The sequence below is a fragment of the Caloenas nicobarica genome, chromosome Z (assembly GCF_036013445.1).
Source record: "Caloenas nicobarica isolate bCalNic1 chromosome Z, bCalNic1.hap1, whole genome shotgun sequence".
NCBI classification, from domain to species: domain Eukaryota; kingdom Metazoa; phylum Chordata; class Aves; order Columbiformes; family Columbidae; genus Caloenas; species Caloenas nicobarica.
Genome location: NC_088284.1, coordinates 49,911,922 through 49,939,494, shown reverse-complemented (window position 1 = coordinate 49,939,494; position 27,573 = coordinate 49,911,922). Strand labels below are relative to the sequence as shown.

Sequence of the window (27,573 nt, the reverse complement as noted above, 5' to 3'; positions counted from 1 at the left end):
CCTCCTCCAAGCTCGAGATCGGAGCATCCCTATCAGCAAGAAATAAATCAAAGGGAGCAGGAGACCTGCATGGATGATCAAGGAGCTTCTGACAAAACTCAAGTGGAAGAAAGAAGTTTACAGAAGGTGGGAAAAGGGACAGGCCACTTGGAAGGAATATAGGAATGTTGTTAGAGGATGCAAGGATGCGGTGAGGAAGACCAAGCTCCACTTGGAATTAAATCTGGCCAAGGATGTCAAGGACAAGAAGGGCTTGTTCAAGTATATCAGCAGCAAAAGGAAGGTTAGAGAAAATGTAGGTCCACTGCTAAATGAGGTAGGATCCCTGGTGACATATGGCACAGAGAAGGCAGAGCTACTGAATGCCTTCCTCGCTTCCACCTTTACTGCTAAGGCTGGTCCGCAGGTATTCCAGACCATGGAGACAGAAAAGTCTGGAAAAAGGAAGTCTCTCCCTTGGTTGAGGAGGATCAGGTTAGAGATTGTTTAGGCAAACTGGACATCCACAAATCCATGGGCCCCAACAGGATGCACCCACACACATATATACACTAAGTTGCCACTGTGATGCACCATACAAAAATAATACAAACATCTCCACTGAAATCTATGAGAAGTTTTTAATCACCGATTTTCATTTGACCATCAGAGGCATACTCTGGCCTCAAGACTTCTTCCTATTAGGAGCATGAAAGGACAAATAAGCATGCAAGATGAGCTTGAAAGATTTATGGCATAAAGCTCTCCTCCACTGAGTTGATCGTGTTGGCATGCACAGTTTTATTAAATAGCACACAAAAATAAAACCTGTTTCTAAGATATCCTGGCAGTATTCCTAAATCCCTAGCTGCAGAGCATTTATCCAGTGCTACTGAATGCCAGTACTACCTACCAGACACTTCCAGAGTGTCATTCTTTCCTTAAGAGATGCCAAAGTTTCACCAGTTGAGTGGTTTGCTGCTACAAGCCACTGCTCAGGGTAATAATTTCATGGACATTCATGGATCTGCAGGTCAACATACCTAGGGTCAGCAGCCTAACTAGCGTACAAAGTGCACACAGCAATTATCTCCCCACTGTCACAAAATCACTCCAGGATTAAACCCAGCGACCGATTAATAGCGCAAAACGACTGCTGGGTTTGGAGCCTGCGACAAGGCTTGTGTCCCCCAGCTGGACATGCAGGTGGTGCCCCATCGGGCAGACAGGACCTCAGAGGTCCTCACCCCCAGGTGCACCAACATGACTGCTCCCATGACACATGGAGCATGCAAGAGCCTGAGAGATTTGGAACGGCAGAAACCAATTAGTTACACAATTATGAGCCTCTCTGCTAGACAAGACTGTTCTGTGTTTCTAGGTCTATTTCCTCCGGAAGATGCAGCGCTCTCCTGCTAAACCCACGAGAATTTTTCTTCCTGGATTTGCAATGGCCACAAGGGGTCAGGATTTCTACATGACTCCTAATACGAAAACGGGTACCTTAACACACCCTACAGCTTTCTTCTGCACACAAAATCCACATGAAGACCTGCAAGCCTGTGCCCCCCCAACACCACCTTCCCTGCATCTACATACCTTCAGAAGCTTGCTGCCTACCAAACACACTGAAATGCAGCAGCCAATAGGCAATATTGCTGCAGCATGAGGAGTTATAGATGCAGCCCTTGGCCCTGTGCGCAGTGACGTCTTCTTTCGCCATGACATGGTTACAAGGCGGTACTAAAAAGTTTTGTGGAAATGCAAAATGAGATGAGTGCTGTCTAGCACTTACTTTTTTGGATGAAAGCAAGAGAGTTTGGACTGGCTCAAAGTTTGGGAAAAGCTGTGTTTCTTCAATAATATGCATTCCATTTTCATAGCTGATAGCTTTGTGCAGGGCTCCTCGATCTGGAACAACAAAACAATATATTAAATAAGATCCTTAAAACAGAAAGACATGGAAAAATATTGCACTATTGCTATAAACTATCTCACTAATCTGCTTGCTGTTCAGCTGAAGACATCACACAACTCTGTGTCAATGGCAACCATTAAACCTGCTATCATAAGGAACTCTGAGCAAGAAATAACATTTTCAGACAAAGAATAATGATTGACAGATTATCTCATTTGTGTTTTTGCTGTACACATGCAGTTTCACGGTTCTTTTCCTGCAATACTTTTTCAAAGCATGTAAGATTCTCCACTCATGATGGTCCCTTACTTTTTAACAAAAACACTAGCTGGTGTAAAAGCACTGTAAATATGGAAAACTTCAGAATTTCTCTTAGGACGCAATTCAGCCTAAAGACTCAGAGTATCACTTAAAGGTTTGCAGAACTCACCTGTACTGATGAACATAACATCATATATGGTGCCATTGAGTGCTCTGACTCTGTCTACCACAATCTGGGTATACTTCACATCTCGTTTTACTAGTCGAGGTCTGTCTCCCATTGGAGTCACTGAGTCATCCATTAGAGGATGATCTTTAACAAACTGCAATGTTTTGTCCGGTAAATTCAGAGAACTCATGTAGTTCGATGCTCTGGCTTCATTGTTTATACACTGGTCGGAGGGGGAACAAACCAAAAGGAGACAACCAATTTGTATCATTTACTTGTATGAAATAGCAACAATTAACAGCAGCTACATGCATTTTTTTTCTCTGCATTATTCTGGCCAGTAAGGACACCTTTACATTACATTCATTGTACCAAAGAAGGTTCTCAGGTCTTGTAGCACTTTGGTTTCTGCAATGTACTAATCCCTTTGGTTCAGACTACATTTTATCTTGAGCCTGAGATACATTTTAGGAAAATATTCTTTCTGGACTCTCCTGCTTAACTACTTTTAACTGTCACTTCATTCAGCAGTAGCAACAAGGTGACTGCAGGGAACATGAGAACGTAAGAAAAGTGTGAAAGACACCCAGTACTATGAACATTTTGGCTTGCAGAGCCATGCACTGCATTGGATAAACCTGCTGAACCTACTGACACATGCAACGATTGCTATACTTCTTTCATCTGAACTAAAAAGTATTTGATGTTGCTGAGTGTATACCGACATCTATTTCAGCACTAAAAAATTAGTGACAAAATAATGAAAATACAAAATCAGCAAATAACTCAATTACAAATTTTAAAACCCCACTTTTATCCTCAGATACAACATTCAGAATAAATCACTTAAGTGTTTTTCCACAAAGTCATTAAAACAGAAAGTATCCAGCTCAGGACAAACTAAAATTAAGCTTTAGTAGGTTATCTAGTATTTTCTAGCTTCTGTACTCCTGAGCATTAAAAAAGATGACTAGTAATCAGATCCAAGATTACAGAAACTTACCGCACCGGGTCGAGGATTAGGAATTTCCCCATTATATCGTACCCATTTTGTATGAGACTGTTCAACTGTAGCACTCTGCATATACTTTCCTTTCGAGAAAACCTCTTCTACAGTAGACAGATTGTATGCACACACTGCTGACAGTCCCACATTATTCCTAAAAGTTCAGGAAGGAAAAAACAAACAAACACACACACACAGGAGTAATTATTAGCTCTTGTGGTTAAGACGTGTTGAGATTAAAAGTACTTATCCAGGAAAAGGCTATACCGAACTTACAGTTGTGGGGTGAAGACTCCATATATCACTGGTTCCTTCAAAGTTGGAGACTTGAGAATAAAAACATCATTGATAATATTGAAAATTAAATTCTTATCAGGGATGGTACAGATCAATCTGGCCTTGAGAAAGGAAGTCCATTTTTTCTGCAAGGTCCTTAATCCTCCTTGGTCCCTCTTTTGACATTAAAAAAATAAGAAGGTGTTTGTGAGGAGAATTAGCCACATTTAAAAACCACTGCTATACAGCATGAAATTACCGAACCCTGTTATTTTCTAACATTTCATCTACAACAACAGCAATAATTATTAACACATTCGCAAACAGAAAAGTAAGGAAGCCACAGGAAAATGAGTAATTTCATTAGAAGAAATGCAGCAATGGCTTACTTGCAAGCAGTTGCCACTTTTATTAGAGATTCACAGTACCACAGCTTAAAGAAGTTAAGATACATTGACTAGGAATGTTTCAAAATATTCGATACTTGAGCTACAGCTCTGTTATTTCTCTTCAAGACGAAGGCATATTTGAACGTTGTTAATATTGCCCATTCATTATCCAACGCTGTTGTTATTAAAGGGAATCTGCAAAATTTATTTAAATGGTTATAAATTTGCAGCCTGCCACTGATTCCTATTTCAAACAAATGGCAGTGAGAAAGCTCTCATACTCTGCAATACTTCCCTTCTAAAGCGTGCACAAGCTGTCAGTGGGCAGAGGGCCATAATAATAAGCACCATGTAAACCTGCCTCCAACTGCTTGTTTAATGGAAATCTCAAGGGCACTAACTTGTTATTGATGTTTTGACTTCCGTGTTTAAATATGAAACAGTGAAGTCAAAATAAAATATTTCAACCTCAAAATGAAACAGCTAGATAAATTTCCTGCTGGAAACAAACAAAAAAAAACCCCTGAGGAAACTGATACATTCCACTGAAAAGGTTTTTGTTCAATCAACATTTTCTACTGGAAAAATACCTCCTTCATCAGCAAGACTTTCAACCAACGCTCCCGAGTATGTACATGAACCAGCCTAACACACTGAGGTTTAAATGCTGCAAGTGTGACAGAATCAGGCTGCTGGTGACCATTTTCCTTGAGGCTCTGGCAGCTCTAGCAGCTTCATGGAAGTCCCATGTGCTGCATCACTGTCAAGAGCTGTTCTGTGGACACGCTACCGTTTGGCTTGTATACAGCTCCTTCAAAGTAACTTGACAAACATCCTATCTGCCCAGTTCCAACCAAAGTCAGTTCTTCCCAAGGAGCTCAACTTCAATTTATTTTAAAAAAAATATATCTATAAAAAGGAAAGCCAAAGGAGACACTTTTTCTGTTGCTGCGTTTTGTTGTGGTTTGTGTTTTCCCCCCAGTGGTGGGCAGGACACTCAGATATACTGATATTTCACCACTGTGAAAACTTAAATCAAGTATTTGTTCCCAAAGGAACAACTAGGCTTTCGCAGTTCCGAAGAATTGATTGAAATTGCTGATTGACTAAGATTCACCGAGTTCGACCACTTCCATTTAACTGGCAGTAAGTCCACAATAATAAATGTTTTTTAACACACACACAAAATTCCAGTTGGATTAGTAAAAGTAAATTGAAAGATGTCCCACCTTGCACACTCTAGCTATTCTTGGAATCATCAGTTTTCCAACAAATTCATACTCCACAGACACTTCAGTGAAAAAGAAGTATATCTTGTCATCTTCTCCATCTGTACTGTTTTGATCTGCTCTTATCACATCGGCAAAAACAAAATTGGGCTCTACAGATACAAAGAGAAGAATTTTATATTATATATGACTACTAACTTGATTTCTTCTAAGTCTCCCTAGGAGTCCTCTTTCACCCAAACTTCACACTGCATTTATCTGCTCTCCAGTCACTGATCTGCCTACACAGTTCGCAGTACACGGTATGAACAGCGTTTCTAAAAAGATAGGAAAAAAACCAAAATCTCAAACCCTATGCGAAAGCACTGAGATATCTGAGACATCTCTATAGTCTGATATTTCATTACTTCAATGTCCTTCACACTCAAGTGTAGCTTTCTGGTGGGCCTGGAGATGTACCCTCCTTTGCCTGCCTCTCCTCTATTTCAGCTATTAGCTGAAACACTAAAACCAACAGTATCATTACAACATGTACTACAAAACTCAGTATTGTGTAGGTTTTGGACACAATGCGTCTTTTGGAATATGCTAACTTTGAGATTTTAGTCCTTTTCAGCAGAAAGCCACAAACATCTGAGCATTCACAGAACCTGAATTTTGAAATTCAGGAACTGAAATAACCAGGAACCATGATGAGCTCAATTTGAAAACCAAAATGATACGATATCATAACTACGCTGCTTTATTGCAAGGATGAACAAGTATATGTAAGATAAACTGTAGCCCTTTAACACCAAGTTGAAGCCTGTATGTCTTGAAGATGTTTACATCCTCAATGTCGACAAAAATCCTGATGTTTCAAAACAAAATCTCTTGATAGCACACAGGAGGGCACACACTCACATGTCAGTGTATGCCAGTATAACAAAATCAATTCTCTTTGAGATATTAAGACAATTGCCCCTCATCCCAGGTAAGACACTTAAACCCTTTGTCTGTGTGACACTGAAGAAGGAAAAGTAATTTGTTTGGGCCAGTTCTCACGCCCACTTACCATTAAGCCAAGGTATTGCATACTCTGTTCTCAGAGGGCTCTGATGAGAGTGCCGTGAAATGATAGGTTCACTTCCCAAGAAATTGTAAGAAGTCCCAGAATAAAGCTCCTCATCTTTAACACAAAAACAAATATTTCAGACTTTCTTAGGCACTGGATACCAAAAAGGGTACATAAATATTTCAGGAGACTACGTAAACTTAAACTTCCCACAAGAAATTATAAACAAGGATTTCCTCTAAATTGCCCCCCACACGTCTCCTATATTTACTTTTCTGCTGACCACTCTCAAGGCTAACACTTCCACACTTGGGTTTATTATTGCTGTAACACAAGCAACTGGCAAAAGTCAGCATTGTTTTTGTGGCACTTCAACACTTAACGTGTAAACCTACAGTTCATGTACAATCATCCAAATTTATTTAAGAAATGCCACAAAAGTTTTGGAAGTAATTATTTTACTCTCTATGCCACCATTACTGAAACTCCACTTTTAAGAATTTAGGTTGAGGGAGCATCCTCTTTTCTTCCTTATTTCCTCTTTCGTGTTACTTTAAGCTTCTCTTTTCTGATCTTGTGACACTAGGGTACAGACATGAACTCTGGTTTCACCAAATCAGGATTCAGTGGAGTCCAATCATGCGGTAATATACTTACCATAAATCTCTCACATCCCTATTCTATCTCATGGATATGTCTTCAGGACAGCTAAAAAAAATCTACTTCTAAGTTTACTGAAATGACAGTAATTGGTACTACAGAGACAGCCAAAGTACATTTAGACAACCTGGACTAACTATGTTACAGATCTGAAAATATAATTTAAAAAACTGTATTTTAAAAGTTGCTTCCAAAGGCTGACTATGTAAGTATTTTAATATCTACCTAGATACATAGTAAAGATGTAAAAATATGGATGCAATCTACTGTTTTGACATCGAAAGACTGGAGAATGACAGCAGAGAAGACAGAACATTTTTATACATAACAATGAGGTATGCAAAGTCTGAACTTACCAACCATAACTGATGTGTAGCTTTGAGCAGGATCAAATGGACATCTGCCCTTACCATCTTCATTTTTACCTCCAAGCTCAAACGAAACTAAATTCTGCAAAAAATTAAGTTGAAAACCACAAAACAACTGTTAGCATTTTTTCTGTCAGCCACTTGACCTGTGCAAAGGTAACTGAAAAACCAGCACTAAATAATGGACTACACATCATCAACTTCCAGCATCAAAGGCATTTTTTGTAAGACTATAAAAGGCGTATGTGTTTTCAGAAAATCTTGCTGACTTCAGCAGACAGAGAGGAAATGTGATCCTATGATTTGTGAAAGCGGGAGGAGAAGAGAACAGAAAACAAAAAAGTTAAATCCAGACAGACCTCAAGAAAGAGCATCCAAAAATGCCAGGCAGCAGGAAAGGCAGAGAAGTTGACTGATACATGGAAAGAGCTGACAATTATTGAAAAACCGAGAGTTTTAGAAATTTAGAAGGCTTTCTGAAGTTGATTTTAGTAATTTTTGAGATTATGTCAAATTTGTGAGGTTAGGCATAATATAACTACGTTTTAAAAACCACAGAGTACTTTGGCTGCTACTTTATAAATCCCTTAAAAACCGAGGGAGTGAGGATCAGGAAGATGACGAATAACTGCAGCCACAGCACTGGGGAAGTAACTGGTTATACTGTGCAATGAAGACACTGGAGGCCAAGGGCAACAGCTTCTGGCAATGTTCCAGAGGAGATGGCAGGCAGCCTTGCAGGCGGGGGAGACAAAGAAGAACAATTACAAGATTTCTCCATGTCAGAATTGTTAAGAGTCGATGTAAGGAGAACGATACAAGAGTCGGCAGTGAGAAAACGGAGTTTTGATTTTGTGCCAAGACCTCACTCAGAAGCACTCAGCACTATGAAGCTATGGCACATCCAGGAGCAGAGACAAAACAAACAGAAATGAGAATGTGAGAAATTACAGGGAGATTCAGCAATGAAGGAAAATTGCGAAGAATGTTATTTCAATTTTAGAAATTGCTTTTTATGTAAACACACAATACACAAACAATTATGAAAGCTAAGACGACGTAAATCCGCAATTAAACAAGATTAATCAATAATCCAGTAAGCACTTTGAAAAAGAAACAACATGGTTTATTTCCATAAGTTATAGTTGCTATTGAGTCAAAACGTATGTACGTTCTTACCAGGTAATCACATGTTGGCTGAAATGCATGAGTTCCACACACATAGAGGAAAGTATCGTTCAGCTGTTGCAAGACACGCACGTAATTACGACACTCCGTCTGTAGTAGAGCATGAGAAAAGGACCAGTCTGATAAACCACAATTTTCACATTCCAAGATAAATAAACAATTAAAGTTGTGCTATCAGTTTGCCTGTTGCCGCTACTTATGCCACACCACACCACTAAGGCTGGGGGACACAATCACCACGGGGACACCATCACCCCACCATCTCCAGGAGCTCTAGTCCTGCAGGATCTGGTTTCCTACAGCCAGTAGTGCACAGCTGCCTCAGAATACCTATCAGGGTGGCAAGACCAAGTATCATACGGTCAGCAGAGTGCATCTCAAGCTGTTCCACAAAAGCATAAGCTCCAAAGACACATCCAATCCATGGGAACACCTAGTTAGATATGGAGTAAGTTTTAGACTTTGCCATCCCTTGTAAGCCTAAATGAAGCAGTAAGTGATAGCCTCTACTCAGATAGTAAAAACAGTTAAGTGTTGATAGTTGAGCTTGCTTCTTAAAAGAGATCTCTCTATTACCACTAAATTAGCTACATAGCTGTGTCACTCCTTTTTTTTCAGTCCTCAATACCAACTGCTCTTTCATCTAAGGAAGCTTCTTAATTCCTTTGGCTTTGAAATGGAACAAGGAATTTGAGCAAAGCCTTCATCGAGGATACGATAAAGTTTCAGAATAATAACAAAGAAAAACACCTCTCAACATCCACTGCAAGAGAGAGAAAAAAAATCAGTATCAACACCACCTCTTAATTCTTGCTGGTACACAGCCAGATACCACCACTGTACTGTAGTTCCATAAACTACTTAACAAACTATATGCACTGTCCTTACTCTTCATTCTTATGAGCCAAAGCAGGTGTTTCTGTGACTGTATGCTGAGCTCAGTATGGCAGAAAACTAGGGGGGGAGAGGGGAAGAGCAAAACCACTTTTCTGTCAAATTAAGTCCTTGAACAGCTGCACAAATGTTTTTTGCTGGCAGTAAACAGCATAGTGGTGATGGGTGGAGGAGAGGACTGACCATTTTAATGTAAGAAGTACCAGTAGTGGCTTAACACCTTGACACTTTTGAAACTATTGCAGTATGCAAAACATCACTGCTACAACATAAAAGTTACTAGTAAAAGGTTTGAGTATGGTGAGGAAAAAGCATGGCTGGTGCCAAGTGTGACTTGCTAAACTGGGGGCAGGGAAAAAAAGAAATTTGGAGCTCTGGCAAAGTACCTATTTGTGGGGTTTAACATCCCTTCTAACTGACACCAATAATCACTGCAGAGGACTGATGGAGATGCACACACCATCTATTAAACTGCATTCACATGTGAGAAATTCACATCTCATATTCATTGCAGTTGTGAATATTATCACTAGTAACCTCAATTGAACCTGGAGAACATGAATAACACTCTCTGAGGGCATCCTGAAGAGGCAAGGAAAGGAGGAAATGGCCCTTAAATATCCATCACAGCTGCTGTTAGCATGAAGTACTGATGGTTGTCAGTCGAAGGAAAGGCAGAGAGCTGAAACAAAGGGAGAGCCCCCATTCCCACCTCGAGGAGCCCCACAAATGCAAGATGTCTATCAGCCCTGGATGCTTTGTGTGAGCCAAGGAGCTTGCGGGTTCAGGGGTGCCGATGTCAAACCGCTGCAAGCGTATAGAGTAGGATCACTTTTTGTATTCACAGGGCTTGCACACTTCCAATTTCCAACCTGTGCTAAAAGCCTGACCACTGGTCTTGCCCAGCAAACCCTCACTTTACCGTATCACTGAACTAAGTGGCACAACAGAAGGGGAAAGGTACAACCACGCACAGTCGACCACCTTAAGTGCACTACAATTAGGATACATGCTGGTCAGTGAAAAATACAGTGGTGGTACAGCACTGGCCTAATAAATCAACCCGATGCCCTAAAAGCAAAGCAAACAAAATTATGAGTCATTTTGTAAAATCAAATGCTGGGAAGGAATTATTGCAATAACAAAACACAACAGTTGGTACCAATTACTTCAGTGAAAGTAATACTGGTTTATCATTTTAATGGAAAAACTTGTAACATTATGCACATATCAAGGTGTGTTCAGATTTTCAAACATTCAAATAATATTCACCAGCAAGAAATAATGAACTAAGAATTAAAAAAATAAGATTAAGCATGCTGCAGTTTCTAAAGCTCTAGTTAATTAAGAATTCAGGTGATTCTTTGAAAATTTTAATTTCAAACAGTTGGCGCCTTTCTTCTTTTAACATTACTCCTCTTGAAGTGAAACATACAACATCGTTCTCAAAGTTCAATGAACATACATACCTGTTCTGATTTGCCCTTGACTGCACATTTAGTCCTTTTATCTTCAGTGACCTCCCAGTGTAACTAAGTAAAAAAACAAAGCAACAAAGAGCCACATACAAAGCACTTTAATTCAAGGCAAGGTCTAAAAATCTTGCAGTAACACACACACACAAATAGGCAATCCTAAAATTATCTGCAGTAAATGCAAGCCATTTTCCAAGTAGTTTTCAAAGGTTTAAAGACATTCTTTCCTGGGGAAGTGACACTTCCATGTGCCTTAGGCGGGGCTAAACATCTGCTATTATCTTCTGGGTTTATCATGATGTTTCCCCGCCAATTGCTAAGGAAGCTGCCATTACCATATACATTAGGGAAATGCAACTGTAACTGTTTTAAGTGCTTCTCAATTTTAAGTACTTCTCAATTTCGTTCACACTTGAAAGAAAAACACTTGAGGGGTGGAGGGAGAATTTAAAAAAAAAAAAAAAATTTAAAAAGCCACCACCACAGCAAAGAAAACTTACCTACCAATTTATAGTATATGGACATACCACCTGAAGCGCAGTGCTATTCATACAAGGAAATTAAGTCAAATTCGGAGTATGACTTTTAGATGGAGGATGATAATGTATTAAAATTCGTACCTCGTGCTGCTTTTCAGCAATATTCACTGCATTCAATGCAAAGATCACTTCTCGGGCTCCTACATACAGGACATCTTTGTCTCCACTTAAGAGCAAGGTTGAATAGTTTGACACTTTTGATTCATGAAAATGTATCAGCTGGACCTCTGTTGAAATTAAAGAAAAATAGCACCACATGAAGAAACACAATCACTTAGGGTCAAGTTTATGCGTCTTTATTCTAAGTTGTCTAATAGCTGTTGGATATCTTCAAAACCAGAAAGGTTAGTTCAGACAAGCCATGTAACAGACAAGAGATCCCTCAAGAGCTTGGTTCAGCGGAAACAGCAGATTCCATCATCAACATCAAAATCACTGGTCCCCACTGTCTGGTTCAAATGCCCAAATATTTCCTCTTGTAGTGATATCTCATATCTTCCTTCATTTTTTTTTCTACTTGTTAATTCCATTTTTTCTAACCTTCCATTTTACACATCCATCATCAGTCAGGTTCTTCCTCACCTTTTACCTTCCACATACCTACCTACTGGAATCAGATCAATCACCATGTCCCTTACAACCACCTCAAACAAATCTCACAAAAAACCCTGCACCTTAAAAGACAACACCTTAGTATATTACCACAGCAGAAAGGAGATACAGAAGCTAAAAAGAAACCATTTACAGAGAGTCAATAAGCTGATTTTGAAACGGAGAACACAGATGAAACGCACACAACAGAAAGAAATAACATGCGGGAAAATCAAGGTGAAAAGGAAGCGGAGAGAAAGAGGGAGACACAGGGAAAACGCCAGTGGAATGAGGAAGCATGCAGACTGGAACAGAATGGCTTGGAGAAAGATGACACAAAATGACTAATATACAAGAATATATCTTCTGCATGTACAATCATAATGGAAAAGTGACTGAAAGGCTGGGAGACCATATTTTGTGCAAGAGACTACCACAAGATTAATTAAGCGTGGCTTTTTACCATACAGGCAGCATTGTATTATTGCTCCAAATTCTGATGTTAGAAATTGCACATTTTTAATTATAATATTGCAGAAACATTCATTTTAAACTAGATTCTCAAGCGTGTATTTTAAAGTCCTTTACTTGGCAAGAAAATTTTCCCCAAATGGATGAACCAGTTCATAGAACTCCACACGTTCATTCCTCCACTGGACTAAATTTCCCCTTCCTACTCAAAGTAGGCTTCCATATTTAAATGCAACAATCTTTAGCAAAAAAACCCAGAGAGAAATAGTAAGAATAAAAATAAATTTCATTTATTTTGAGTAATTTGGATGTGGGTCTGCAGGGTATTACCATAATACCATTAAACAGGAACGTGCCATATCTTAACTATTATACAAGATAGGAGCATCAAGGAGAATAAGCAGGAACTACAAGCCTTGTCTAGACCATTCTTTCTGAAAAGTCACATGAGCAACCCACTAATTGCTGTATCAATAAACAGGAAAAACACTACAGTTATCTCTAATCAGCTTATTGTTACTACATTCTTCATTTGTCTTTTCCTCCGCTATGATTGCTCTGATCCCTATTACTTCTCTTTGTGCCACATTTGCTGACTCTGCTAATTGTTATGAATATTTGCTCCAATTTCAAACACAAGGCAAGTGGCGTTCTGTGAAAAAGACTGTTTCAACTCTAGGCACCACATAATGCTATCAGAAGAGGACCAAATGCTTATCTTTCCTTCACTTTGTGATTTACTTAGTGCACACTACAGCTTAGTGTCAAAATACATCTCAGTCTAAGAAAGTATTAAAAAAATATTGTTAACTGGAGAGGTGCATTTTAATATTTTAATTTCATTAAGGCAAAATACATGTGTTGGGTTATTCTCTTGAAGGAAGCTTCAGCTGCAAGATCCTTCAGCTGAGAAAGCCAAATTCAAAATTCCTCCTTTAAAAAGCTACATTTTCACAAGTGCTTGAAGGATCTGAAATCAGTTAACCCAGTGCCTGAGTCACTTTCGAATATTCTGTTCCTAAGCACTCCATAAACTGAGCAAAGCCAGCAACACTTGACCAAGTTTGCAGCAAGCAGGCTGGAAGAACACACAGCACCAACGTGTTTTAGATCACACAGAAACCCTGATGTTGTGGCAATGTCCCATATCGCACTACTGAAGTTTCTCTTCTTACCTCTGTGTTCCCAAGTGATCCTTGGTACCGGACCGAATGCTACTGCCGCTTCCAGTAACAAACCCCAAACTGCATAAAAAGCCCACAGAGCCATCTTCAGCATCCTTGCTCTTCGGGGCTCCTTGGGTAAATGTGGCAGGTAGTGTTTCTTCGGCAGAAGAAATGCAAATCCCAGGGAGTATTAGAAACCAGGCATTTCAGGCCTCAACAGCAGTGCAACAAGGCAGGCTGGAACAACTGTACAAGTACGCGCTTTTCAGCAGGTCACTTCTTCAAGAGAACGCACATTTTCCAGGATGCTGCACACAGAAACTGCCCACACTCTCCACAAGCTGCAGACCTGCTTAGAGGCACAACTGAGCACATTCTTCTGTTTCGTTGCAGAAATAAATGATGCTGTGGAGAGAGGAGGGGAGCAAATAGTAGAAGAGAAAGCAAACCGAGTACTGCCACAAATAGCACATTGTATGAGCTGATCTTGCAAAGCTTCCACAGCTGTTTGCACAGCTTAATTGGATAAAGAGTACATTAACTGGTGAAAATATTATTCTTAAAAACAAGCCACACATTAAATGTCAAATAAGCAATAATTGAAAGCAATTTAGAATGCCAAGTATAAATATTTTGAACTGTCACTTATGTTTAATGCACAAAATCTGAATTAAGTTTAGAAGTGAGTCAAAGAAAATACCACCTCTCTGATAAATGATAAACCAAGGTAACAAAAATCACTACGGCTAAGTTCAGAGCGCAAAGGACATGAGAAGTGCAGCATCAATCTTAAGCAGCGGTTATACAAACCTGCTGCACCTCCCATCCTCGGGATCTTAAGAACAGAAGTGTCATTTGAGGCAAAGCGCTTTCATGCTACTAACGCGCTCATGGTGTGCGGGTTAGAAAGAAATACAGCTACAGAAACAAAGAGCATTTTGCACTGCGTGCAAAAATAAAGGGAGAAAATGCTTAAATTTTAAAACTGCTAGTCCTATGAAAGTTTCTGTGCCTGAGTCACCCATTACTCTTGGGCCCAGAAAGGGCTCTGCCCTCAGCAATTAACGAAACCATTCACTGCTTTCTACACCATCTTCCGCGAGTCTCCACCACTCTCGTCTTCCCACGACCACTCCCAAGTCAAGACTCACGCAAGTATTTACCAGGAGAAGTGAGCACATTAACCAATGACTCTATTGCTGCACATGGATAAATCCTGGGGGCTGTGCATTCAGTAGGGGTGGGCGGCGTGAGAAAAGCACACTGTCCTTTGCAGCTGGGCACAGGAGGTGCTAGATTCACACCATGCCACAGCCTGAGACGCTAGTGTGACACTAAGTGCCATGCCACAATCCAAGATCACCACCATATCTAGAGGTTACTCCCATCATGAGAGCAAGAGAGGGTTGCAAAATCCATAGTAGTGTTCAAGGGGAAAGAGGCAGCACCTGAGGAGGACAGAAGTAAAAACCTAAGGTGAAGATGCAGCAAGAATGTCTCCAAGGACAAATGTGATGCTCTTCGGGGGAGAGAGAAGCCTCAAGGAACCTCTGGGAAGTGCAGCCAACACCATCTGCTACAAACAGAAGTAACATGGCTGAGTAGAAGATGGACAAATACACTAGAAACTTTTACACTTGCTTTACTAAATGATCGCATGCAAATTTAAAAACAACAAAGATCTCTTTTATTCCTACAAATCTGTTGTCTACTGGAAAAACACCCCACACAAAACCACAACTTTCTCAAACTGAACCTGTGACTTAAATATTTTTTTAGATTTGGTAAGCACTTTGAATCAGATCCAACTGTTTATAATGGATCATATAAATCAGTTTGGTTTTTAAACCATCATTGTTTACGTTAGGCTTATTAGGTTTGCTTGTCTGCCTTGTACCCTTCCTGCTTATTACCACACATAAGCAATTCCACGTTTTGCTCTCCAACATGTTAAAAAATGCCTACTCAGAGTTATCTGAGCAAGTTATCACACAAATATATTATGAGGCAAATAGCTTTACAGGGAAGTATTCATAGAGCGAAGAGTAGTTCAATGATGAAGTTCAAGACATTTTAGCAATTTTATTTTAAAGGAAATATAAGGGGAAAAACAGCAGTGTGTAGAAAGACCTTTGAGCCATTATATCTACACATTGCTAATTCTTTTTTTCCCCGCCACCTATTGTTACTGAAAAAACTCCATGTGATAATCAATTCTCCATTAAATCTTGAACTGTTCAGTAACAGTCCCAACAACAATCATTTACGTATAATACCATACGTGTCCAGAGAAGACTTCTGAAGTCCTGTAAATATTCTGAACTTTAAAATAGGATTAGCAAATCTATGTCCTCATCAAGGAAAATCCTGAGTCTCCCTACAGCCACGGTTACAGTACTGTCCCAGCTCAGCTACCTCAGAAAATGTAAAAACGACAAAAAATTCTGAAACAAATCACATTACCTTCTGAACTAGACCAAAGATCAGGTCAGGTTAGTTAGTGCCTACTTTGGTATGCGGCCAGAGAATTGCTCTGGCCACACAAAGCAGAAATCCAGTTTCATTCCCATTGTACAGATTTGCAAGACAGGTCCTTTTTCACATTAGTAAGTTTGACTTGTCGGACATTATTTGTTGATCTAAGGTAAAATTTTGCATGTTCAAAAAGGGAAAGAGGCAGACTACAGTGAACGTTACATGCCCAATCATGCAAGATCCACTTTGTTCTCATTCCTATTAGTTTAAATAGAGAAGAAAATACACTCAGGACCTTGTCCTTTAATTTAGCCTTCAACTTAATTACTCTCTCCCTGCCCTTCCTTCCCTGTGCTGAAAATTATCTGGAGTAACTCCTTCACTGACATCCACTGGGAAGTCATCCATAATCTAATAGGAACGCGATTTTATATAACACAAGGGGTAGAAGGAGAAAAAAAAAAAAACAAAAACAAAAACAAAACAAAAACCAAACCCAAACAAACCAAAGCCAAAAGCCCAGACAACGGCCTAATTTCCAAATTAGCTCAGCTCCATCAGTGTTCACTGGTTTTGATTACATTTGAGTGCTCTGCAGTTCTCAAGTTAGGTCTCCTAATGCTTTAGCTTTTACTAATAAAAATGAACCACAATTTGGTTGAAAACAAGAACATTTAAGAAGTAGAAAGAAACTTAGTTACATAAGTAAACTCTAATTAAAAAGTGACCATAAGTCTACTTTTCTGCTTTCTGTAAAACTGCTGAAAATTTTCTGAGGTAAATTTAAACCAGAAATTTTAATTTAGGCACTCTGCTTCTGTTGATTTTAAAATCAACGTCTAATGACAAACTGAAATAAAATAACATGTACACTACTTGAATAAGTTTCCCATAATGCTTGTGTTTATGGTGACTAAAACCAGGGCAACTGTAGAAGATGAAATAATCAACAACGCTCCTGTCAGTTCGGCAGAGCGCAGCTGGAAATTCAGAGCTGTGAACATTCCCACTGACATGCATAATTTTAGCACATAAGCAGAGAAATGGAGAATAGTTAAGTTTTTCTGCTCTCAAAGGATAGAAAATCAAAACTGTTAGAAAGAAAAATTTCAGGCTGCCTAAGTGCTCATACAGAATAGTAGCACAAATTATGAAAGCAGGGAGTTGCGATGGCTTATCTTGACTGTTACCAAGACCGAAAAACATCTGGCTGTTACATCGCCTGTGTCAGTGGTCATCAAATTAACAGTGCTCTGGTCCACCTAATGGAAAAATGCAAAAAACCCACTAGCCCTGCCACGGGAGAAGCTGAAAAACCAACAATGGGAAGAAGACTGCATCCTTCCCATCGGGCAGGACACAGACGCAAAGTAAGCACAAAGAGGTATTTGTGAACACAAAATGTCATCTTTCACAGATGTCAATTCAGCAGCCCTTAGCAGTACCAAATTAGTTTTTTGAGAAGTAATGAAACACAACATGAAAAACCCAGAGGTGAGTGTCTTCTCCCCCAGTCAGCATGGTAAAGCTGGATTCAGGTGGGCATCTTGCATGTGCAATACTTGCACAAGCTATCTAGATTCTGGAATTTCAAAGTTAGGAAATGCCCAGTTTTGCAACCCTGGTTTTGAAATCTGTTCATTTGGGGTTTTTTTTTCCCCGCTAATAAATACTTAGTTGCACTGTGAAACTCCTGAATTCTGCTCAGTATTACGCGAATTGCTTCATCTTCTCTATGAAAGTTAAAATCATGTGAGAATTTGCTGACACGCCCACAGCAGTCAGCATTATCACTGGGATTCCCAATAAGTGATCATTAGCATCAGAGTATCCAGCCCCTCCCTGCAGAAAGGCAGAAGAGCACTGGCCCTCCTGGCCTCATCCCGTCACTCTTTTCACTCCTTTCACGACTCCTCAGGCACACCAAGTGTCCACATCGTTTTCCTCCCCTTTTATGTGGCACTTTATTCTCCTCCCCAGGGTTATCCTCGCTTGCAATCTCCCACCTACTCAGTGTTTATGCTGCCACCACCTCCTCCTCCCCAGCACAAGTAGTGCACAACTACGTGCGCACAGGTGATGCAAGCCACACAAGCTTGCATTGTTCTGGGCTAGAAGGAAGACCTTCTAACATATATTCTCCCCTTCCACCCCATGATAGCACTTTCACGCCAGTCACTGTCCAGGCACAACAAACAAGGGCCTCACAGTGTGTGACAAGCAACGCAAGGCACTCTCCCTTCCTGCCACCAGGACCAAAAAAATACAGCGGGTTTCCCAGGCAGCTTTCCCCGCTATTTTTAGATTTAAAAGAAAAAAAAAAAAAAAAAAGGGGGCCGGGGGGGAGGCATTTGTAAAACTTGTAAGCTACTATGATGAGAGATATGAAGGTCAATACGCGGAGACACGCAAATTTACGAGCAAATTGCTTCCTCCAGCAGAAACGGGGAGTGGGGGGGTTTTAAAGGATTTGTCTGTCAGAGGGCATAAATTGCACGTTCTCCCAAAATAACTTTCTTCAAAGGCTTTTGAAAGCTTTAACAGACTACAGACCCGCTTCAATGTTTATCGATGCCTGTTTGATAGTAAAGATTTTAAGGCTTCACACACACAAAAAAAAAACCACAGAACTCCCACTGTGAAATTTTGCTTAAACCTGATTTTTTTCAATTTGCCCAAAGCTTTGTGTCCAAAAACAGAAGAAAAAGTTAGTAATCCTTGTATTTTAAGTAAGCAAAATTACACTGTAAGAAGTGTACAATTTGACAGCTGAGTTTTATTTACCTAGTTTCTTTATTTTAGACTGGTAAGACCAGGCTGGATGTATTCTTTGCTTTAGTTCTCACCCATTCAAAACCTCAAGCACAGCGCAATTTTTAGACTGTCTCATGAAAAACATCGCCTTTACAATCTTTTTCTTACCATACATTATGTATGGACTCATTTTCTGCTGAGGTCAATTAGAACCTCAAACTAGCAGACCAGTAGCCTTTTATGACTAACATACAGGTAGAGCATGGGATTATTTACATTTCACACTGTAGTAAAAATACTTTGCAGTTGCTAGGTGCTTACAAATTAGACTTAAGCTTTTTAAGATAACTTGATGTGGCCTTTACCTAAATCACAAAGCATGCTGGAGGAGATGCACAAGTGCTAAAAGAGGATAAAAATTCTGAGGAAAATTAAATTCTCAGTTTTAGGCTGAAATCTCCTGTAAAGACATATATTTAATAATACCCTGATTCTGCATGATAAATATGCCATCAGGTAGTACTCAGGAAACTAATGCTTGACCTTAAAGCAGAGAATATTTATAATCTTCAGTAGAATACTTGAAGAGATCGGGTTTTTTTAACCTCACATTCCTGCTCTTTTCTTTACTACCATGCACTTTTTTAAGTACAAAGACTACAAGATGACAAAGTTTCATGCCAAAAAAAAAAAGGCAAAAGTTACAACACGACAAATAGGAGATTAAAAATTTATTTTTTAGATTATTATGGGTGGATTGTTAGAAATATCATGTTGGCCTTCAATTCCAAAGAGCAACAGGAAAGAGCAGTTGGGTTTGCTTCTGCTTGCTTTGCCTTCCTCTAAGAAAAAGAAAGCCAGCTCTGGCCTTGAACAAGTTGACCTCTGAGCTATCAGAGGTTGTAAGCACTGTCCTGGATCCTTAGTCTGGCTGCATAGAAACAAACTACACAGAAATTTTTAATGTAAAACCACATGGATGATCAGTGGGACCCAACAACAGCTCCCATGTCAGCACCTCCTGCTAACCTGGATATTGGGCTATCCCAAATTCAGAATTCAAGAGCTGCCCAGAGGAGAGACGTGTTTTAAAATCTTTTTCTGCCTCACTGGGTTCTCCCAGATACAGAACCTGGGTTGTGACAGTGTCAGTGTTGCAGTGAAAACTGATCAAATGACCAAGAAATAAAGTCCCTGAAATTCCAAGTACATCTTCCCCTACCATTTACACATACTTTCACAATAAAAAGTACTGCTCAGCTTCTTCCTGATTTCTTCTTGTGCTCAAAGGACTGAGTCAGTCATTCAAAATTATCTGAAAATGCCCACTGGCAACGAATGGCATTTGCAAAAGTACCTGTGTGTCTAAATTAACGAGCACGCGTGCTTTAAAAAAAAAAAAATAAACACACCACACCACACCCCCCCACACAAAAAACAACCCCCAAAAAACCAAAACCAACCAACCAAAACCAAAACAAACAAACAAACCCCAAAAATGAAAACAACAAAACAACAAACCACCACCACCACCAAACTATCCTATGTGTCCAGAAAGATATAAACTCTGAAAGCAAGCCCAGTACCCCCTCACACAGATAAACTGCATAAAACTGGAGAGCTGCAAATCTGAACAGGACCTTTCAGTGGTAACTAAAGCACAGGTAAACATACAATATGACCCCGAGTGAAAAAAGTCCCTTTACTCATAAGTTTCTCGAGAAGTATTCTGGTCTTGAAGCAAAACAAAGTAATAAATCAAGCTTATCATTACACCCTTATTTAAGTTTTCCCATGTGAATTAAGTCCCTAGTGTTCTTGCAGTGTATTTGTTTTACTAACAAAGACACCTGTAACACAGCCACCATGGATCCACCACAGCCCCCTTGCTGCAGGAGGGTACCCCTCATTTCACTGTACACACCTGCCGCCCCTTGGAGCCGCCCGCACACCCCTGGAGCTGGGGAGCCACAAGAAACACGTCCTTTCTGCAAAGAGATAAGAAACTGGGTTTGACATCATTACCACATAAAACCGAAAGGCAAGTTTTGATACGGGAATTATAATAAATCCTCCCCCAGTAGTCTGGCTTTTATTTCCCAGATTACCAGGACAGACTGTTTCTGACAGAAACCAGAGCTGATACATTTGCAATCAACGAGGCCAGGATCCTGATGCTGCACTTAACACAAAAAACTAATAAGCAGTCCTGATAATAAACATACACATCAGCCCTTTTTAAACTCAATTTGATTCCACTATCCCGTGCTAGCTGGTAATTACTCTGTACAAAATTGTTCATCATTTGCAGTGCAGTAGAAATTATTGACCCTGGTAAGAGTCTGGGACCCCTCTTGTCCAGGTATGGGATGTACAAAGAAAGCTCAGAAAGGTTAGACATCATCTAGCCCCACAAACAATTACCTTTACTAAATTTGTATAAAGTAGTCCCAATACTCTCCTGCATTGCTGAACAACTGCATTACACACAAGCTTAGAACAAGAATATCTGGATCTTTACAATGAAACCTTGAGTGTTCGTGTTTATCTTGGTGTAATCAAAGCAGAACAGGGGGCCACTCCGAAGCAGTCACAACAGGGCACACAATGCATTCATCCTAACGCTATTCTAGGTAACATAATCCTAAATATGCAGACTTTTAATACCGTTACATCAGGTTGTATTCAGCATATATACTTCCTACTGTTCACCCAGCTGCTTTTAGAAGGGTGTGGGCTACCTGAAGGGAAAGTGGTTTTTAGTTGCAAGTGAGCACAGGTCTGATTTGGATTTTACTGAAGTCAACATCGCACAGATGCAAATGGAAAGAGGGTGCATCTAAAAAAAAAAACATCTCAATGCACATCTGGAGGCTTCATTCTTGACCTAGAAGATTATAATGAAAGGCTCACAAGACAGAAGGCCCCAAAAGACACAGGTCAGACAAAATTACAAGAAACAGCTCAATATTGCAGGTCTCTAAGGAAAGGGAGAGCCTATACAGGGTCTCCTAAGGCACTATGTCTGCCCTGTCCTCCAACAGTGCATGTTTTGTGGCTGCCAGTACAGTAGTAGGTATCAAACAGCTACATCAAACCTACTTTTGCCTACAAAAAAACCCATTTTCAAAATATTTTGGTCCTTCTGCATTATAGAGGAGGGAATTCAGTCTAATGGTCCCCCCACAACATTTTCTCAACAACATAGTCCACAGAAATCTGTTGCCTATCTAAGCTACTATCCGCCTCACATTTTTCACAAGCACTAGCAGAATATAACTGCCTGATTTTTGCTGTATAAACAACTGTATACCTTTCATTCTACTGGAGAAAACAAACCAGGCAAACTGTGAATCATCGAACCATCTATGAAGCTCTCCATTAACCAGCTTACACCTGATCATCTCTATGGCTGTAGCTATGCAATTATTTAAGTGGAGAGTTAAAATTTACAAAAAATTGCTGCTTGCCACAAAAGGCCATCGATCACCACAGTCGCTATCATTAACTGGAGTTTTCAGATCCCAGCGTGCTTCCTGATGGCTTACTGCTTGCAGAACAAAGGTATAATAATCTACTTTAGCAGTAAGTACCTTAAGGGGGAAAGAAAATTCTCTTTTGCCTCTGCTGAGAAAGGACTTACAGCAGCCTGTGGCTTGTACAAGCACTTTCATTATAACAAAGCACTTGCATCTAAATAAATAGGTGCAGTAGGTGTCAAACTGCTCATGAAAACCCTTGCAGCAAATTAGCTGACCTGCAGACTTCACTAGCTCTCAAAATGGCTTGTCATGGAGATATCCACATCCCAACAAGTGGCTCCAGGTTTCTGAGCTGGGGTCTGAGGCCTCTGGGGACCCAAGAACCAGGTGGCTGGAGCCCAGGCCAGTTTTCAGCCAGCTCCCGGATCTCATGGAGCTGGGGACAGGCAGAAGAGCCACAAGGACTTCAAAGTCACAGCACCTCAGCTCAAGAACTCAGCTCCCAAGAGCAGTGCACCCCTCCTTGGTCAGCCTCTCGGGAAGGGGCTACTAACCTTTGGTGTTTCGGGCAGAGCACAGGGCTGGGTGCGAGGGAGGCTGGGCTCAGGTGAAGGATGTTTGCAAGCAGGGGCTGACTCTTCTGCTTTGATCATGGTGCCACTGGCTGCCTGTCTGGACAACGCCTGTAGTCACGCTATGCACATAAGTAACTACCCACAGCTTGCCAAAAGCTATGACATAATTAAACCCTTTAATCCAGGGAGGGCTTAAGTATGAAATTAACATCCGTGTAAGCACTGCAGGTTTGCAGGCACCTTTTGGGTCCTCTTGTTTGACCCAATCCTTGCAGGTGATCCTTTAAAGCTGGCACCGCAGGAGCTCCCTAACAAACCTTAAACACTGTTGGGTTTTAAGAGTGAAAACCACATTTCAGTGTAAACTTAAGGGAGAAAAAGCCTGTTTCTTCTGGTAACAATTAATTAAGCTTTGGGGGAAGGTATAGGGACAACAAAAAATTACACCATGAAAAGCTCATTATTTTGACAACTGTGACTAAGTCCTCAAAGATTAAAGAGAACACCTACTAGATTATAAATGAAAGACAGCCTGGAATATATTAGGTAGAATAACATGATATTCACCTTAAGGAAATTTTTCATAAAAGAGCCACAATCCTTCATATGTGTGTGTTTGCATATATTTATTTATTTGAGGATCTTCTTCTAATCTGTCAAATTCCAAAACATATTACTCTATTACAAGGTACTTCTGGCTGTCATAGCCTACTTGCATTAAAAAAAAAAGAAAAAAAACCCACCACACTAAAACCCAACACAACGTGTACTACTTCCTTCTGCATATCAATCATCATCCAGAAGCATTTCTTTAATCCTCTATTCAAGCATATGCTTGCTGTAACCAGGTCCCAGGGATTCTAAATGAGAAGGAAGAGAAAGGAAATACAGAAGACAACTATCTTATAAGCAAATTTTAATTACTCAGAGAACCCTTTGGGAGACCACGGGGTAAATTATAAGTTTGGGAATGTTTGTAGTATTACACCACTATTCACTGACCCTACTAAAACACAAATTTCCAGATCAATACCTTGATGACTGCAAATAGAGGTGTATTTCCTACCCATACCTCAAGGTAGCCACAATCTGTACGTGCTAGTTTTCTTAGAAAAACTATTTTAAATGCTCGGACGGAAACCACAGGTAAAGCAAATACATAGCTATGAATAACTGAGGCTGCGTATGCTGCCCAGAGACAGCAAACTAAAAATGTTCCCATTAATACTATGTATGGTTTTAAGAGTTTTAAAATAATTACACAAAAAGGTAAGCTAGGCTACAAAATTCCAGAACTGTATTATCAGTACTTTATTTTATTTTGATAACTGGATATTTGCCATATCAAAATAACTGTTGCTGACTGCAGCCAATTTCCATGGTTCCCATCCTCCCCTGATGGGACTGGTGTCGATACCTACTGATCACCTAAAACAAGTAACACGCACTCTACAGAGCAAAACTTCAAATGTTTTTCCTCTTTCCCACTCATGAAGCTTCACTTTTCATAGAAACATCTTTATTTTGCCTATCAACATTCCCCAACTTTTTTAAACGTCATGTTATGGGAAGACACATTTGCCTTGGGCTTGACTTTGTATGCATGAGCTTTAAGCTGCAACAGACCCCCCTGCTAAACCAGGTTTTGGAACAACAAAGCACAAAAGCCCTCTTATGTCTCAAACTGGCAGATTTTAGTTTAGCCCAAACTGGACTGGGGACTCCTCAGCTTCCAATTCCCCAGTCACCCTGACACTTCTCAGATCTAACAAGCACCCTTAAAAAAGCTAAGAGCATGGATACTATCAAGGAGGCAGAGAGCAAAGGACTGCTACAAAGCCCTCCTGCCTCGCGGTGACAAAATACAAATAATGAGGTCGGCCCAGATACTGCCGGAAACTATTTGAGTGTATTTCACAATTCTAACTTTCCTGCAGTTACAATATTATACAGATGTCAACACAAGATTATTTTAATAAAATTTTAAGCAAAACATGGTAGTGGTTCTGAATCAAATCCCAATCAAGATAGAGGGCACCAGCACTACAACTGTTTGAGACCAAGAGCACTAGAGAAGGGAAAGGAGGATGCACAACTGCAGAAAGAAAATAGCAAATACCAGTACTTTGGCTTCAGATTGGACTTTTTAAAACACCACTTTAAGGACATGTAGAATATGCACGTACTCACAACAGGGTGTGTTTGCTTAGGGAAGCAAACGTTCTTTCAGAGGCAGCATTAGAATATTTTGTTCAATAAATAACAATCATTGAAGAGCAGAGGTAACTGGGAGCATCCTCATATTCAACACGTTTTTACTTCGACAAGGTCAGTATGAAGGAGAAAATTAAGCCTCCTCTCACCACATAAGCTTCACCCCTTATTATTCTACAAGATCTCCCTGTCCTTCTATCAGAAAAGGAGCAATCCAGAAAATGATCTGCCAGTGCTAAAACCTAAAGAAGAAACAGCAGACGAGCGTCCAAATCTTACCCAAAGCATTAAATCGAAAATAACAGAAAAAAAACTTAAATTCTGCCTGTATTGTTGGATAACATTCTTTAACAGAATGAATGAAGCACACTACAAGCAAAGAGTTGAAAAAAAAAACCACACCACACAATAACCACCCAGAAGTCTGCACTGCAAGCTCTGCTTCACACATGTGTTAAGTGGAAATGCCTCATAATGTTACAAGGAGAAGTGAAAGAACGTCATGTATTTCTATATTGGCTATGACAACAGAGTAACCCTGAAAAGCTAAAGCTAAAATCAATATGCTGCATTATACCACCTAATTTCTTAAGAGTTTAGATCACATCTTTAGTCACTTTTCAACTATTTAGTACTCCAGCATATCCTTTTTTGACTTTCTGTGATTCTTTACATAAACTGCACTTATCACTGTTTACTGGTGATAGGTGCAAGAGAGTTGTCTGAACACTGAGATTACAAAACACCAAGGTGTTACTTCACAGTGTTCCATATTCAGCATTTTTCCATACTTTATATTTTTCTCACTCTCACCTTGAGAAACGCACAAAAAATGCAACCAATGAGAAGATACGGAAGTGAGTCTTTAACGCATAAAGAACAGAACCTTTTACCCACATGACAGTGGAGAAAACTTCTGTTATTCAGTAACAGGTTCCAGTTTTTTAGGCTTTCAAGACAGTTTAACAAATTATGCCTGTTACTGACAGGTGCCAGACTCCGAAGTTCCTTGACTTTCAGAGGAGGCAAATGCAAAAGCCCCCTTGGCCACACAGCAGAGGTTTTTGGTACTAAAACATCCTCAGCCAGTTTGCCCACTGAAAACACCCCGCTTACTAATTTGTCCATACTCTATGCGCTGTGAACAGCATGCACTGCTCAGAGGCACCCCCAGTGAGAAGGCATAAAGCAAAGACGGGTTTTAAACAAACCTTAAAAGTATGTCCAAACCACTGCCTTCCTCTTACTTATTTTTCCTAAAATGAGTTAGCATTAGGTGGAGGAGGAAGAGAAGAGCAATTTTCATCTCAGCACACAAGTTAAAGAAACAGCCTGCACAACAAAACATTCTGCAACTTACTGAAGAGTAGTGCTGGTAGAGGTAACCTGTTCGTACCAAGAGAAGGCTTCTGTGCTGAGAAAACAGGTGACTTCAGTTCAAGGAGCCAGAGAGTCAGCTCCCCGGTTGTGTAAGTCACAGCGCAGCCCCTGAGGGAGATGTGCGAGGTTGCTGAAATAAGGGATTTGAACCAAGTTATTCAAAACAGTGGACAAATAATAAAAACAAAACTTCAGTGTGTGTTTGGATATATGAAATTCAGGACTTGAACCTTGCAGCGGTATTTGCTATTAAAAAACAATTAAAATTCACAGATGGAATTTACCCATTTTTTTGTAAAAATAAAACAATACTGTTCGTGTCCAAAAAAACCTCCCAAAAAGCTATAAAAAGGGATTTCCTCAAGCTTTACATGTTATGTAAAGCCATTTTGACTTACAAATACAGGTAAAATTTATTGTGCTTCTGAATATGCTTATCTTATTGATCATGCACTACAACTCCCTTATCACACACACCCCTTTTAAAGCTATCTTCCTCTCTCTTATGTCCAATTGCCCCAAAGTCATAACACAATGAGAATGTCATTAGACTGGTTAGGGTGATACTTCACATAATCTTAAAAACATGCCCACTCGAAAGCAAAGCCATGAGAATGGACCGCAGGAAATGCATACATTCCTGAATCCTACCATGTCACATTTCCAGTTTCATTTGGGACAGAGACAACATGGAACTGCCAAATGGATCTGCGATAATAATGTTGAGTTTTTGGTTTCAGATGCATTGAGATGATATTTTTTTTCCAGTTGCAGTGAGATGGCAGCATCGCTGCTCCCAAAGCGTCACCTGTCACTCCATGAAGCTGCTTCTGCTGCCCACCACCTGCAACCAGCTTTGCATTTGATGTGAATCACGCTGGCTAAACAGTAAAAGCTGTGCGGTTTTTCCTACACTGGGTGTGTACATATGTTGAAGGTGGTGCAGTAAATCCCCGCTTTCAAAACAGTTTTTTATTCCTTGATTAAGAAAAATATTGTGTTTGTATGGCAGTCACTTGAAGAGCCACCATCAAGTGCTGTCAATTCTCTTTTGTAAGTA

The 27,573-nt window shown here is 40.0% G+C and overlaps 1 protein-coding gene across 11 annotated transcripts in view; it reads right to left on the bottom strand.

Annotated features, from left to right (window-relative positions):
• SEMA4D (semaphorin 4D) overlaps nucleotides 1-27,573 on the bottom strand; it is a 96,622-nt gene that overhangs the window by 20,855 nt on the left and 48,194 nt on the right. For 6 of the 11 annotated variants that reach the window (XR_010607859.1, XM_065656592.1, XM_065656593.1 and 3 more), the window contains exons 2-13: nucleotides 26,494-26,643; nucleotides 13,643-14,038; nucleotides 11,487-11,632; nucleotides 10,861-10,923; nucleotides 8,489-8,587; nucleotides 7,298-7,391; nucleotides 6,282-6,395; nucleotides 5,228-5,379; nucleotides 3,610-3,785; nucleotides 3,331-3,487; nucleotides 2,328-2,550; nucleotides 1,775-1,890 (exon numbers count right to left, since the gene is read on the bottom strand). Coding sequence is in view for 10 of the 11 variants with exons in the window: in XM_065656592.1 (XP_065512664.1) it covers nucleotides 1,775-1,890; nucleotides 2,328-2,550; nucleotides 3,331-3,487; nucleotides 3,610-3,785; nucleotides 5,228-5,379; nucleotides 6,282-6,395; nucleotides 7,298-7,391; nucleotides 8,489-8,587; nucleotides 10,861-10,923; nucleotides 11,487-11,632; nucleotides 13,643-13,745 (1,443 nt within the window). In the remaining variant the exon portion in view is untranslated. Of the gene's footprint in view, nucleotides 1-1,774; nucleotides 1,891-2,327; nucleotides 2,551-3,330; nucleotides 3,488-3,609; nucleotides 3,786-5,227; nucleotides 5,380-6,281; nucleotides 6,396-7,297; nucleotides 7,392-8,488; nucleotides 8,588-10,860; nucleotides 10,924-11,486; nucleotides 11,633-13,642; nucleotides 14,039-20,786; nucleotides 20,851-26,493; nucleotides 26,644-27,573 lie in introns of all 11 variants that reach the window. The other 5 variants (XM_065656587.1, XM_065656591.1, XM_065656589.1 and 2 more) reach the window with 3 other exon arrangements.